This window comes from Varroa destructor, unplaced genomic scaffold, assembly GCF_002443255.2.
Source record: "Varroa destructor unplaced genomic scaffold, Vdes_3.0 BEIS01000003.1, whole genome shotgun sequence".
NCBI lineage: Eukaryota > Metazoa > Arthropoda > Arachnida > Mesostigmata > Varroidae > Varroa > Varroa destructor.
The window spans coordinates 30,269,491-30,284,158 of record NW_019211456.1 but is presented as its reverse complement, the minus strand read 5'-3'; the positions used below and the strand labels follow the sequence as shown (position 1 = coordinate 30,284,158).

At 44.0% G+C, this 14,668-nt stretch overlaps 1 protein-coding gene across 1 annotated transcript; it reads right to left on the bottom strand.

The window, feature by feature from the left end:
* Positions 1-982: 982 nt before the first annotated feature.
* Tmem63 (transmembrane protein 63) lies at positions 983-14,540 on the bottom strand. The gene has a single exon (XM_022796932.2). It carries the CDS (start codon positions 11,602-11,604, stop codon positions 8,851-8,853), a length of 2,754 nt encoding a protein of 917 aa, XP_022652667.1. The 5' UTR covers positions 11,605-14,540; the 3' UTR covers positions 983-8,850.
* Positions 14,541-14,668: the final 128 nt, after the last annotated feature.

The window sequence follows — 14,668 nt, the reverse complement described above, 5'->3', positions numbered from 1 at the left end:
CGACATTGGAGCTCTTTTCCAAATTAAAAAAAAAAGTCCTGTTTAGTCTGGACTAAAGGAGCCCAGACTAAACAGGACTTTTACGCAGTTTGCATACTTTCGGTAACTATGAATCAATCAAATGTTTCAGGATTACTTACTGTACGAGAATTGGCCGAAGGCACACGCGTAAACGCGTGTGCCTCCTATGCATTTTGCATCGTTCCCGCATGGCTCCCAGTTGGGTATCAATAAGCTGCACCCTATATTTGTTTTCAAACAACTTACTTGTATAATTTCTTCCGGTCACGCTACAGGTTTGGGATCGATGACGTAGTTGATTCTTTGAAGGATTACCTCTACCAAAAGACAGGAGCTAGTCTTAACTAGAGAATACTAGTTATCGTTTCAACTTCTGTTTGCAAATTATGCTTTACTGTTTTCTACCGAATATCATACCAATATTTCTACTCCGCTATTCTTTGAAAGGAATCAAAACCTGCTTCAAAGTATCGCTAAGCAGAAAAGCGTCTAGTACTTGGTTGTTCTCTAATAGCTAATCTCAAGTTATTTATTTTTACGCTAGTTCTTGAAGTTAGTTTTGAAAGATTATGCCTGACATTTAATGGACGCGTCCGTCAAACTTACTAAATCTAAAAATTATTATGAGAAAAGTATTCGTCTTTTAGACAGCTACATTCATCTACTTTCGTGTTCGCCGTTCAATAAAACTAGAAATTGGATTAGCAAACGCCGACATGACTCTACGCAGATCCAATATGCAATCGATACCAGCTTACTTTATGCTCGGGTGACCGAATTTAAGCCAGCAATAGCAGAATTGAATTCTGCGCATATTGCCAATTATCGAGTGTGCTGAGTAACCCTAACCTTTTGATGCTATTAAACTAAAGAGAATGCACCTTCCTGCTTTTCGACCTAATGATGTAAATCAAAACGCTAAAAAAAATGCTTTAAAGCAGCGAAAATGACAACAACTCCGTTTACTTTCCATGTTTTTTTTTATTTTTTCTCATTTTTTATTTATTTAATTTTCTCATATTGTCCCATTCGCACAGGCTTTTGCTCCTAGTAGTTATTATTTATCATTTAGTCATCATACATTTGATTCTTAGCGCTCTCACAAATCACATTCTTCCCTTTTATTTCTTTCCTTCTTCCTATGGTTTGGTGGTAACAGACCTACGAATACCGTCCGCCTCCCGTCGGCGCAAAAAACTAAACAAATCACAAAGGCGCTTTTATCATTCCAATCAGTGAGTAAACCCTTTCGGTTGGCGTTCCACAATCGAAATGAATTGATATATCTCTTTAATGATCTTTCGTGTCCTCATTTAAGGGTTGTTTGTGATCATATAGAACTTTAAATGAGCACTTGTCGTAATCCTTCCCGATACAGTTTTTGTTATTAGCCTTTGCTATTAGTTTATCAGCCCTGCCAATTTGTGAATTTCTTAGATACACGTTATATGTCCTTCGTCACTTCGCCGTCGTCACAGACAGCAAAAAACAAAAAAAAAACCAGCCGGCCATTGTCACTTGCATCGTCTCGATGCCTCACTGCATTCACACATTGCATCCAACAGATCATTCTCCCTCATGTGTCATACGTTCATCATGTACAATCCACTCGTCACCTTCCGCTGAAATCAATCACAGGGACACACGGCATTGTCTCGCGGGCGCTCTCCTCTCCTTTACTCCATGAAGAATAATAGTAATCGTACATGACTATACTCATATAATCCTCGTCGCAAGACAAAAGAAATCGGGCTAAACCTAAAACAACTCTTAGTCAATAATGACGGCTAGAAAAAACGTCTTTCGATTGAATTCGGCGAGAGAAGGGGTGACCAATGCGCGCACTACATCAAGACCTGCCTCCGCTGAGCTTCATATTAAACTTCTATTGGCCCAGTGGACATAAATACAGAGACACCCGTTGATTTGAACAAGCGCACTGGACTAAAGAGCGAACATCAACGCATACAATATCGGTTCATGGACGAATTTCGAAGTTGCTTCAAGCCAAATTATTCTATCTTATAGATACGCTGAAGCGTTTGGTTCCTTCACTGTATCTCCCAGCGTATGTCAACTTATTCAGTCCAATAGGTAACTAAGTCTAATCGACGTTTCTGGGAGGGGTTCGGTGCGTGTGCACGAATAAATGTCTCTGACTTGTCTGATATTGTTTTCATTTTTATCGTCATTATTTTCGACCACATCAAATACCGTAGATTCCAATTGAGATTACTGACAGAATCCAGTCAGGTTATCACCGCAGTAGCAAGAACAGATGGATGCTAAAAAAACAGTTCCACTCTCTCCTATTTTGTCGTTTCTTGTTACTGTTATTATTATTATCTAGCTTCTACAGACCTCGACGCATCAAGCGCCTCAGCTTCTTCATTCTCCACAATCAGTCAATTGTGATAGTGTGACAGTACAATCTCTCTTGTAGTTTTTAAATAAATGTTGGCTATATATTCTATGCATTGCGGTTTTATATATGTATATTTATCTAGCATATGATGTTTCGTAAATGTACAATGTACAATCGAATGCTATGAAAACAGTGTTATATATATATATATATATATATGGACGACCCTCTGAAGGGGAGCAACATTTGGCTAAGCAACGTGAGTTTCGCTTTTCACCTGTGTCCTTGTCACAGACCTGCTCAAGTCATTATTGTCAATGCTTTCAATTTCCTAGGACGATGATGGCCAGACCCTTCTATAGCCACCATAGGGGTTCTTATTATCTGCATTATCAAATCAGAGTTATTGTTGACTTTGCCATAATTGTCCATAATCTCTTTGTTTTACTGACCGCTAATCACTTTGCTATAGGTGTTCGCGCCCACCTAGCGCTATATGGTTTCACTAGATATTCAGTACACACACTCATGCCACAGGGTCGATTCGTGTGCTATTGTCTATATTTTCTAATAATTAACACTGTATTGTATTATGTGTCAGGAGAAGAATCAGGAGGATCAAAAATATGCAGAGGAAGGAAATACGAAGCCAATTACGTTTTGACAGCAACACCGACACGTACCGCCGTTCGGGTATAGCATTCAGTGCGCTCATCTACATATAAACGCAACGTCATCTTCCGTTCGCTATTGGACATACACATAGCTTCCCTATGTTCATGCTCAGGGCAATCGAAACTTTCTATTACATGTCTCTACGTATCAAGACAGAGTCTATCATTCGCTTTTGTGTATGCATATATGTCCTGCCTCGGCTTTACGTTTTTACCTTTTGCCTTTGCTAAATTGGTGTTCGTACTACCAGGAACTTCTCGCAGCTGCTCAGTTTATCTTCAGCAAAATTTGCATTATTAACAGAGTTGATCATATTTGTTGAAGGCTCCAGTTCGACAATTTTCTTCGTAATAATAACAAAATATTCAACGTTTCCTACTACACGTTTGTTTTATATAGTAATAATTACTATCACTTTCTTTACTGTTGTTTCTACTAATACAAATTATGACATAAACCTACGTCTTCCTTAACAATAACATTGCATATGTTTTGTTTGTGTTTATATGTCCTCAAAGTTGATATCTGCTTAGTAGTTATCTCTTAGTTAAACAAGAGGGGAGAGTCGGTGCGATTTCCTTTGACATTATTATTGGGGTTTTGAGAAAGAATCATATGGATCACCTTTTTTGGTTTGGGAAAAGAAGCCTCAGTGCGTATAATCGAAAGATAAAGAAAGTACGTCAGATCAACATCTAAAGCCTAGGTAATCAGTCAGAGAGGAAGCAAATTCGAAAGCGACATAGATCGGAGTCTGGAACACCTCACCGCGCAATCGGTACCTGCAGGTTGTTCTTGCTTTAACATTGCTACTAGACCATTTCATTATTCGTTATGCTATGCTTTACATTCGCGGGCCATTTTCAATAGTAGCACAAAAATACGAGTCGAGATAAAATGCTACCAGAACCAAGCAATAATTCTCTACACAAGAGTAGTAGAACCAGCTGGCAATGGCCTAATTATCAATACACTGATACATAAACCTTATTGTCATCGATTAGTCTTGAGAGCCGTATAGTTACTTAATAGCAAGCGAAGGGTTTGTAAAATGTCACAAGTTGTAATATTTTAGAAAAATAGTAGTCAGAAAAATATTTCGGCCAAATCTTGAGTTTTTCCTCCCTCTACTTTTAATCGTTTATAAACGTTAATGCAATGCAATGGTAATTCTGCGTCACTCTGCCAGACGCGTGACGCTTACAAATTCAGTTGTCCAATACATTATCTTCCAGAAAGGTTCAAGTAGATCTTGCTGCTTCCGAACCAGATCTTACACCTGCAGGATTGCCGTACGTTTAACTCTTACGTAACCGTTAAGCTGCGTATGCCCAAAACAATCTTCCAGACAGAGATAAGTTAACATCTATAGATTGGGAAACTAAGGCGACAATAGGGAAGAGGGCGATTGCATGGCACGGAACAAATCACGGAATAAATAGGTCGGGCCGAGTGACGCGCGCTCAGTAAAGCGTTCACGTATTAAAAAAGACGGGCGATGCCCGAAGGTCACCATTTTCGAATAACGATCCCACAGTAAAAATCCTTTTTATGGAGAAATTTACACGAAGGGAGAATCCATCCAAATCACAGATAAACTATCTCTCATCAACTACTCCAACGTCTAAACTCGTCCGAATTAAGAATAGTATATATTAGACATGTATACACATATATAGCGAACGATTAAATTTATCATAACTTGCACGCATTCAATACTTTCTATGTAAAATAAGCTATGAAAATAATCATTTCAGGATTATGGACATAACCTTATGCCCATTAACTTCTTCTCAGATAGAATTATCCCTTACATCAATTCAAGGATAAATTGACTATGCCTTAAAAAAAGAGACAATCAATAAAATACATGAAACGTTCAAAAGGACTCTCAATAGCGCAATTTTTCAAGTTGACGCTCTCTCAGGTAAAAGAACCCAGCGTACAATTCTGCTCTCCCGTTCTTCGAAATAGCAAAACAACGTCTTTTCAGACCCATCCATCAACCGGACGGTATTCATAATCAGTTTAACATGTTAGCTGATTCTCCCAAGCCCATTTTTATTTTACGTGGCTGCCTTGGTCTAGAATTATTATGAAATTTCGTTTTCTACTCTATTTCTACATCAGCGTATCAGCAATATTAGTTTCCCTAGCTCAAAAATGGTCAACAGTACAAACGATAAAAAACCGCTGCAAAAAACCATTTATCTGACCCACTTGAAGGCCTTTCATGTCTGAATTTGAGGTCGTTTGTTGTCGTGAGACACAATCACGACATTTCTCTTTTATCCATCAATTTGTAGCAATAGCTGAATCATCAGCATCCAACCTTTCTTCTCTATATACGTATACACAAATATATAGTTAGCATATACAATCATTTCATGATCAATTCTATAGATATATAGACCACCTTAGTGACCTCCAGTGTCTAGTGTGATGTACGTTGCTTAATACAAGAAGCTTTGACAGAACGAGGTGAAGGTAGTAAAAAGCGAATGATTGAAGAATAAATAAAGTTACAAAAGAGAGACCCCGAACAACGCGTCGATGGCAATACAGATCACTATTCGATAACACACTTTAGTTTCAACTCGACAAAACATTACGTCTACCACAGTAAATTAAACTTACCCCATTTCAAAAAGCATAAGGGAATCCTTACATATAAGACCTCTCCCGAAAATATCGCTCGCAGGAGGCATAGTTGGTATAGCGAACAGTGACTGTGTTGTGCTACTTGACGTATTCTGGATGTAAAATGAAGATATACTTGTTGAAAACGTACCGTTTTGCTGCCGAGAATCTCAAGGTTTTCAATTACGATTTGTGAGAAAAACTGAAATATTTAATAGGAAAAATGATTCAGCCGATCGAGCCCAATTGTGAACATCTCGCGTTGTATTGGGTGTTTTTTTTTAGAAGCACCCGGGACAGCAGACAGGGCTTTTACTGGGACTAAAAGCTAATGATTTCCACCTTAAAAAGAACTGATGTGAAAAATTTGTCACACCCGAAATCCTAGATAAGAACCAACGGCGCTGAAGTTTCATTGAGAATGAATCGTCTGCATGGCAATATTAACCACGTTTTTAAAAACACCGTCTAAGCATCACTGTAGCTTTACTCAACCGCCGTCAATATCGTTGTATTGTACATACAAAGCAAGAAAACGATTTCACGCATGCTACAAAAAACGAACTGTCTTTCCTATCAAGCTTCTAACCTAAATTTAGCGAGATACTTGCATCAGATTTTTTTGAGGCCATGCTGACCTAATAAACATAAACGCTTATTTGCCAAATCTAGAGATGCGGTTTATCCTTCACCTCAGAGCCCAGCAAATGGTAACTAAACATAGCCCTACAAACTCACTGACAGATGTACCACACTCACACGTACACTCTTCCGTATGCTAACATCTAAACACATGCCAAACTTCTGGCGTTACCAAATACATCACGGATTATCTACATGACGTAGCGGATTCTTCAGCGTCGTGTGGTGTAACTCAAGTCCTCATTGTCACCTCACACTGTTTTTTTTAACAGCCATATTCACCCACTGCTCATGTATTCACAAATCGCATCGCAGAAGGTCCATGTCACACTCATCACCAAAAATTAAAGGTCCACTCACGATGTCTAGGATGTTTATATCCGGAGCAGCTTAATGATAGTCCGTAACGATACTATCTGGTATAACGACACAAGTACAAGTCGAGTGTGATTAAATGGAATGAAATCAATAACAGTATTAGCAGTTAATAGCCTACTATAGCGTTTCATTAACGATCACATCCTGTGGTATTTCTTCAGCAATATTGTATTATTTTTCGCACCTTCTCAGTATTTTGATAATTTCCTTTCTCCCGTTCGCTTTTTCTCTCCCTATTCCGTACTTTCTACTGCTACGATATAGAGGTTGTCATCCCCATTACACCATAACCTTGAACGGCAATCGCAGATAATCCGCTTACGGAATTTGTCGTCCACTGCATTTTCACCATTCGATTAGGTACGTCTTTACATACATCTCTCCCGGTCTGCCCGTCGAATCAATTTTGCAATCCCCGCCATCTGTTTTTTTACTGGTTTGCGTTTTTCTGAGTTGTTGTATTGATGTGGCTTGCTTCTCTTTAGCACTGCTTTTCCATGATGTAACCGCCGCTACATAGGCTGATTTTGCATTTCCTCGTTCTGTAGTAGCAATCGCACCTGTATTTGTCTTACCTCTACGATACATTACACCATATATATATATATATATATATATATATATATATATATGTATATATATATATATATATATATATATACATATATGTTTCTCATGTGCTTCTTTTACATTTTCTTTTCTCGTGCTATTATCGGTTAGTATAATAATTATCATTATTACAGTATGGGTACCGCCATTCTGTCATTCGTTCCTTCTTCAGCCGGCTCCAAACCTATAGCGGAGAGCATTCGCTGTGCGTTTTTTAGCTACGACAAGAACCATTCGAATTAGCCATGGTCATTAACTGCTTTACAGTTACGTTGACAATGTCTTATAAATAGAGCTATATGTGTGCTATGTAGATGTATGAATCTTGAAAGGCTTGCGAAGGCAGTCAACTCGTTTCATTTATAGCCGCAACTATTAATAGCTTGCTGGTTCGTTAGCTTATTTTGCGTTTGCTTCCCTGTCTGTATATGAGCGAGGTTGTCTGTCATCGTTAGAGGTCAGGTTCGAATTTTTTTGCACGCTTCCCTTATTTGGCAACCACATGTGGATACGTACAGATCAAATAGTCGTCAGGCTGCTCCTGCTGTAGCAATTTGTTGTTTCGGGCGTCATTGTCACCAGATGCTAGGCCAAGAGAAACTACGTTGGCCAGCGATCACTTGTGAAAACGTAAGTGGGTGTCAATGAACTACCCGCCAACCAGTTCCTCGTCATGCAAACGTTGTTAGATGTGCGCCACGAGGGTATGCAGGGTTCGGGATCGCATGGTTTCCGAATGTCGGACTTAGTCACCAGTCGATGACAGTCAGAAGCGTCGAAGCATCTCAGCCGTTACATGCGCCCTGGCGAGCTCCAAGACCTCTGCGATTTGCAGATACTAATAATTATCAGATTTCGCATATACTAATAAACAGTGTAGCGTCGAGTTCTCTGTACTTTCGGTTGTCATCGCCTAAACTTTAGTTAATTTCCCCTTAGTGCTCTTGATTCAGAGGAGAGTGTCGGTGGTTGCAAGCATTAGTCCGCACGGTAAGCCATCGGTCAGAGAGGATCAAACACGCATTCCACCTGCAGATGCTGTATTGACAGGTGCCATTATGGCAAACGCCTGCAATTCCGCCTATGAATAACGACCGGTGCCAATGCGGAGTGATAACTATGACGATATGGTGACCGTTATGTTAGTTTTAACGGCTTTGTTTGCCTCAAGTTTACCTTAGCTGCAGGCAGAGCACTGACATTGTAGCTCCTCATATATCGTAATTATGGCGGTAACAGATATATTAGCTAGAAGCTTACAATGATCAGTGAGTTGAGTTTGCAATTTGCCGCTGCAGCATTCGTTGGCTTATTGTTTATGGGTGTGTGGTAAATGGCAATGTCTACGATCTGGGATGTTTTCCTCGTTTGCATATGGAGCGACTCACTCTTCGGTTGCAATCGTAGCAGTGGCGGCGGTGGTAGCGATGACATGACACGAGAAGCTAAAGCTCGACGGGGTCCGGCAGCGAGTTCGACCCCACTGCGCAGCTCTATCCCGTCGAGAACTTCCTCAACTGTCAGAAGCGCTGGTAGTTGTTGACATGACCATTGGCTGTCAGCACTACCCTACGCAATTTCTCCTCTTCGGCTTCGGCCTCCGTAGAGCCGCACTCTTCCTCGGTCGTAACCCCCACGTCCTCGCAGGCCAACGAAAATTCGACCCTTTCGGAGCCCGCCGATAGGAGATCGTTCATCGAATGGCTTCGAGGCGCGATGGCCAGTTCTTGTGTGGATCCTGATATACCCGATGATCCCGGACCAGCCGGTAGAACTCCCCCGGGCATGCCGCTCGCGGCAATTGCGGACGCATCAGTCGCATTATTACCGTGTTTGCCGAGATGTATACCGCTATCACTTTTCGCACCGGAGCCGTAAAGCGGCAGGTTCCCGGCAGACTGCGACATATTTAAATTAGGAATGGGGCGGCTTTTCAACGCATCCGGTATATACGGATTGTCCCGGACGCGCAAGCCCGTTTCACGTGATCGTCGCCGCTCCAGCGTTTTTTGCAGTTGGCGAACGTATTTAATAGGTCCAAAATCTCGAAAGCACTTAATCATGGCCTGGCCAAGGAAAAGGCAAAAGGACATCATGAATATGACACACATGACCACGGTATACATGGACGCGTCCGATTTGAAGTAAAGGTACATAAATAGTGCGAACTGAAGGAGAATCAGCGAGATGATGACAAAGTCAATCGCTGTTGCATGGATGTATTTGTTCGTCTTCGATGGGTTATAGACGAAATAGATATTGTATTTGTCCACGTAATGCTTGAAACAGAGATACAGAACCCCGAACGGAGTGACGAGCGGGCACGGAATCGAGTAAACCATAATGATAGCAAACATGAGTAAGTACCAAGCGTAATGGACACCGAAGTAGAACTCGAATAATGAGTTTCGTTGAACGGCGTACTGCTCAGCTTTGGACCGGGATAGGCACGTGTAGATTAGATACAGGCAGAGTTGTGGAAATCGAATTAGCTCCATTGTTGTTCCGACAAACGACGAGGTGATCACATAGTTCACGAAGAAGGCCCCACTGTCAGGGAGATAGAGACACTTCCAGACCTCGGTCGCGTTCCGATATTGCATGAGACGGCCGACGAAACTTTCCGCGCTTGATAGTCCTAGTGACGGCAGGATTAGGACCATGAATAAGAGAAAGATAAAAATCTTCTTCATCACCGAATGGTTTCGTGACGATCTGGTCCAGTGCGCTATAAACAGATCGGATAGCGTCACCATTGCCGGCATGAGAGCAGCCACGCACCAAAGCATTACAGTCGGCAAAAATTTCTCGAAGAAAGGATGGATACCCATTTGGATGTTGAGAATTGGCGAAAGCGACGACAGGATGATGAATGGCGTTGTCAGAAAGAAGAGAACAATAAACAGAAGGAAGTTAATGAATACAGAACGGACATACCACGCCCATTTTCCTACAGACAGATTCTCCCAAAAAAGGTCATTTGGCGGTGGGGCAAACATCACCTTCCACAGGTAGGGTTTCAGTTCGCGTGAAAGGGTGGACTGGCTTTGACCCGGCACGTAGCACTGCCACTGTGACTTATGGTCCTTGCAAACGAGCATGGCCATCTCCTCGGAGTCAAACGTAATAAACGCGAATCCCACTGGATTCTTCAGAGCTCGGCGGCGTTCCTCGTCGACCCGTTTCAGCAGCGACTGTTCCTCAGCCCGATAATAGTCCAGAGCGTCTACTTGTTCACATCCGAGATAATCACCGAGACAGCAACACCGACCACAAGTATACGGTCGCATCATTGGCCGTTCGTGGGTCGCAGCAATTCGATTTTCGCACCACAGTCTCGCTTGGGTGGCAGTCTCGCGTTGCGCCACTAGATCCATGAGTTTGCGTATGTCGTACGCGAACTGGATGTCTTGTATAATACACTGTGGGTACGCTTCAGCAAAATGCTGCCGGAATAGCTCGGCCTTACAATGCCGTCGCGGCACTCCAGCAATCATGAGGGTCCGACCGATTCGAGGTTCCTCAGCATGTATGTGCAGTCGCGTCGAAAACCGCCGCATAAACACGACGCCGAGCGGAAGAAAGACGAAGGATAAAGCGATGTGAACCCAGAGGCTTTTCGAATCCTTAGAAATGTTTGCTATCGTCGTCTGGGCAAACTTGTTGTTCAGTTTAGATTCAACACCGAGCGCGTTTAGAGGCAAAATTATCGTGATAACGCAGATACAAACAATGAACACGAACACGATGATGTGTCGCTGAAATGTTAGATATTGTACGGCGTCAGGTCCGTTCTTCTTGAGTACATGGCGATCTTCAATCTTCCAGATAGCGTGAATCCACGAAAAGAACGATGTGGCACGGTTAGCGTTCTCCAACGACTCAAGACTACCATCGTCGTCGTTGTTTGTGTTGCTGTCCGCCGTCAACGCTGCGCCAGTACGTCGACTACTGTTGGTATGATGGCGAGCAGAACTGTTCGCGCTATTGCCATTCGGCACAGATCCGTTCTGTTGCTGCTGGTATTGCTGGCCGTAAAATACGTCCGACCACCTTTCGGACCGATGTACAAGCGCCATGCGGGCGTAGTTCTTCGCTGTCCGATTCACCACCGAGTACACAACGATCAGACACATCCAGGCGACGACGTTCATAAGCAAGTTCTCAGGGATGCCCTGATAGCCTGGTGCCAACGTCAGCGTGAGATTGCGACTGCGCGCTAACAAAGCGCACTGCACCTCCATACGATCGAATCCACCGATTGTCGCGGCCATGGCGGCTTCGACCGTTATGCGACGTCGGCAGCAGCTCAAGCTGTCGTCGATCTCTGGATGGCCCAAAGCGGGGCGCGGGACCGCTCTCGATCACCGTGTTGGGCTCCACTCTGGTGCAGTCAAACGACACAACGATTCTTCACACAGCGGTACACACATACATACAAGTCTACTGCCACCGCAAAACAGGCTTACCGTACCTTACTTCTAGGCCTGTACTGTCGCACTACTTTTGTATTTTTGTTGTTTTGCGCTCACTGCTTGGTCTCAGTGTTTATCTCACCGCAGGCGACTAGCCGAAGCCGTGGAGGTGGACATCGTTGTCCTTGGGTCGTCGTTGTCGGACACCGTCCAGCAGCTGTCCAAATGCTTCAGACACGACCGAGTGCGGTCCAACGTGCGCTACGGGTTCGGTTCAGTTGCTTAGTTTGCAGAACTAAAGTGTCAGACTCGATATGTATTCTACTGATGTCGATGATGGCCGGTGTACGGTAGCGGACCGGTTGAATGCGGTCGTTTCTTTCCCACTCGCTTAAAAAAACCTTTGCTCTGCACAATAGGCAACAGCGCCGCCACTCGTATAGCACGGGCTGTCTATATATTGTATATTACTGCCGTGAGCAGTTAACAGCTATAGCCCGGACAGACGGGCCGACAGGATGACTTACTTGCTTGACGTAGCACACCGCTGCCACATACACATAGGCCGATGGGACGGGTGCTATACTAGTCGAATCACTGTTCTTGAGTCAGTGAGTACAGCTGCAGTCGTTGCAGCGTTGGTGTCGGCTGGGATGTTACTGCTGCTGTTGGCGACTATTGGTAGCACCACTAAATGCACAAAAGATGGATAAACCGACCAGCGGCCGAAGTACCCGATCAAAATACCGACCGTCAGAGCACAGCCCACAGCCAAGGACCGTCGTCGCTTGCGGCCGACAACAGCCCAGCTGATGGGCAGCGCCCAACTCTGGTCACTAAATGCCTGGATTGACTCTGTTGCGCTCGTCCGCGTTCACCGAGCACCGACTATCTTTCCACTACCTTCGGCGAGCGCCGCGGCCGTTGCATGATCGTTATGTTGTTTCTTTGTGTTGTTCGTCTGTCTATCCGTTTCTCGGGTCCGATGATCGTCGTTGACGCGTTCGTCTCACCGCGCTTTTGTTTGGTCGTTATTTTTAGCGCGCCAGCATTCAGCTCTGTTTCCGGCAGCTGACTAAGCTAGTCTCTTAGTTTGTAGTGTACAGTTTCGTCTGATATACTTTGCGTTGTAGTAACAACAGAATCATATAGCACAGGAAGGTAACACGCACTTCGCCGCGATTAACCGTTACTGTCAACGCACATTTACGTATTAGCATCCAGCAGTAGTAAACTACAGCGAAAATGTTGCGAAATGGCACTTAAACAAACAGATCCACGCCACATGCAGTATCCACTGCTTGGCTCTTGCTAAAGATTGTCGTTCGTTGAAACCGGCAAGTGGAGTTGTCTCGGGTACTGTTGCTCCCGTGAATGAATCGTTGAGATTCTCGTTGTGTCGTTGGCTCGCTCATGTACATTTGTTAGAGCGACACTCGCAATTTTCCCCCTCTCACAACAAAAACAGCTTGGGTATAGAACATCGAGGACAACCCGACGGAACTCCGTGGCAAGCTTGCCCAATGAATATCCAATGTATTGTCACTGTATATTCATATCAACTTCCCCAAGCAGATTCACTCCACAGACACCATTCACACGAACTAGGCGCTGCTCATTGTAGCAACAGTTGTAAAACTGTTGCTGTCTGTCAATGCAATCGACAGTTTCCTGACGTCCTGTTCGATTCTGACGTGATCGTGCTTACTTGTGGCTGGCTCATGCAGGATGCGCTGTGCGACGTGTATATATTTTGTAGGGCGGTCTCCGGAACAGCATCATTAGACAAGCTCGCATTGCCTTAGCAATAGATTTCCAGTGTAGTTACAAACTCAAGCCAAATCCGTCACATCAACTAATGTTTGCCTTCTTTCGGCTCACGCTGCTACGTTGTCAACGAGGCTAGAACAGCCAGCTAGCCAGTCGCTAGAACAACACGCACAAACGACGACGACCGATGGCTGTGACGGTGGTCACGTAGTCACTGGTATACACGCCTCGCACTACAGCAGTTGCTGTTTTTTTCCTCCAGAACAGGACGGAATTGATGCTTTGCTCCAGCCGCCTAAAAAGTCCCCAATTATACCGGAGGCAACGGCGCTGCTTCTGTGACGTACATCTTCGAGAAACGTTTGTGCGGCCCGAAGTTCCAGTGAGTGAAGACGATTAGATGTAGGGGGAGGGAAAGGAGGCTCCACCAGATCGACGAAATTCACTGTGTTTCTTGCCCCCTTCGCACTCGCCTGTGTTTGGGTGTTGTTTATTTTCGCTGTGACTACTGCCACCGTTGCTGTTGCATAATTAACGGCGTCGTATCTACTTATCCGACATGAGTTACTGTGTTGCTGCTGCTGCTCCGCCAATTAGACGTAGCCGTCAATAGTGTCCACTGTCGTGATCATTGCAGACGCACTATTGTCGGTCGAATTGCCGCGGCGCTTGTCTTGATATCGTCAACTGCCTGCTTGGCTCACTCGCTCACTTATCGTCGTGCCAGTGGTAGCAGCACCATCTGTACCCAATCAGTTACAAACGCTGTGCCTGGCTCTGCCGTGCAGGCTGTTTCCTGTCTCGAGAGAAGACAAGATGGCCACCGTCGCTAGCCATAGGCGCTATCTCTACTCCGAACGGGGAACTGGTCTCGCCCTATTGGAAGAACAGCACTAACGCGTTTTGTGACAGAAAATGAAATTCCGTAGCCAATCGGGCACTGGCTGCCTAGTATTATCGTACCTGTAATTAAATCTATGACAAATCAATTGAAAATCTCTATGCCAGTGGTTTTCTTCGACTTGTTGCTATGGAGCCGGCGTATCGCGATTCGAAGTCCCGCCGCGTCCATCCACCTGTACATGGTGTATGTGTGTGATGGAGGGAGAGGGATTATTATCAGGGCTGCTGTTGCTGTTGCCACAGCCGAATG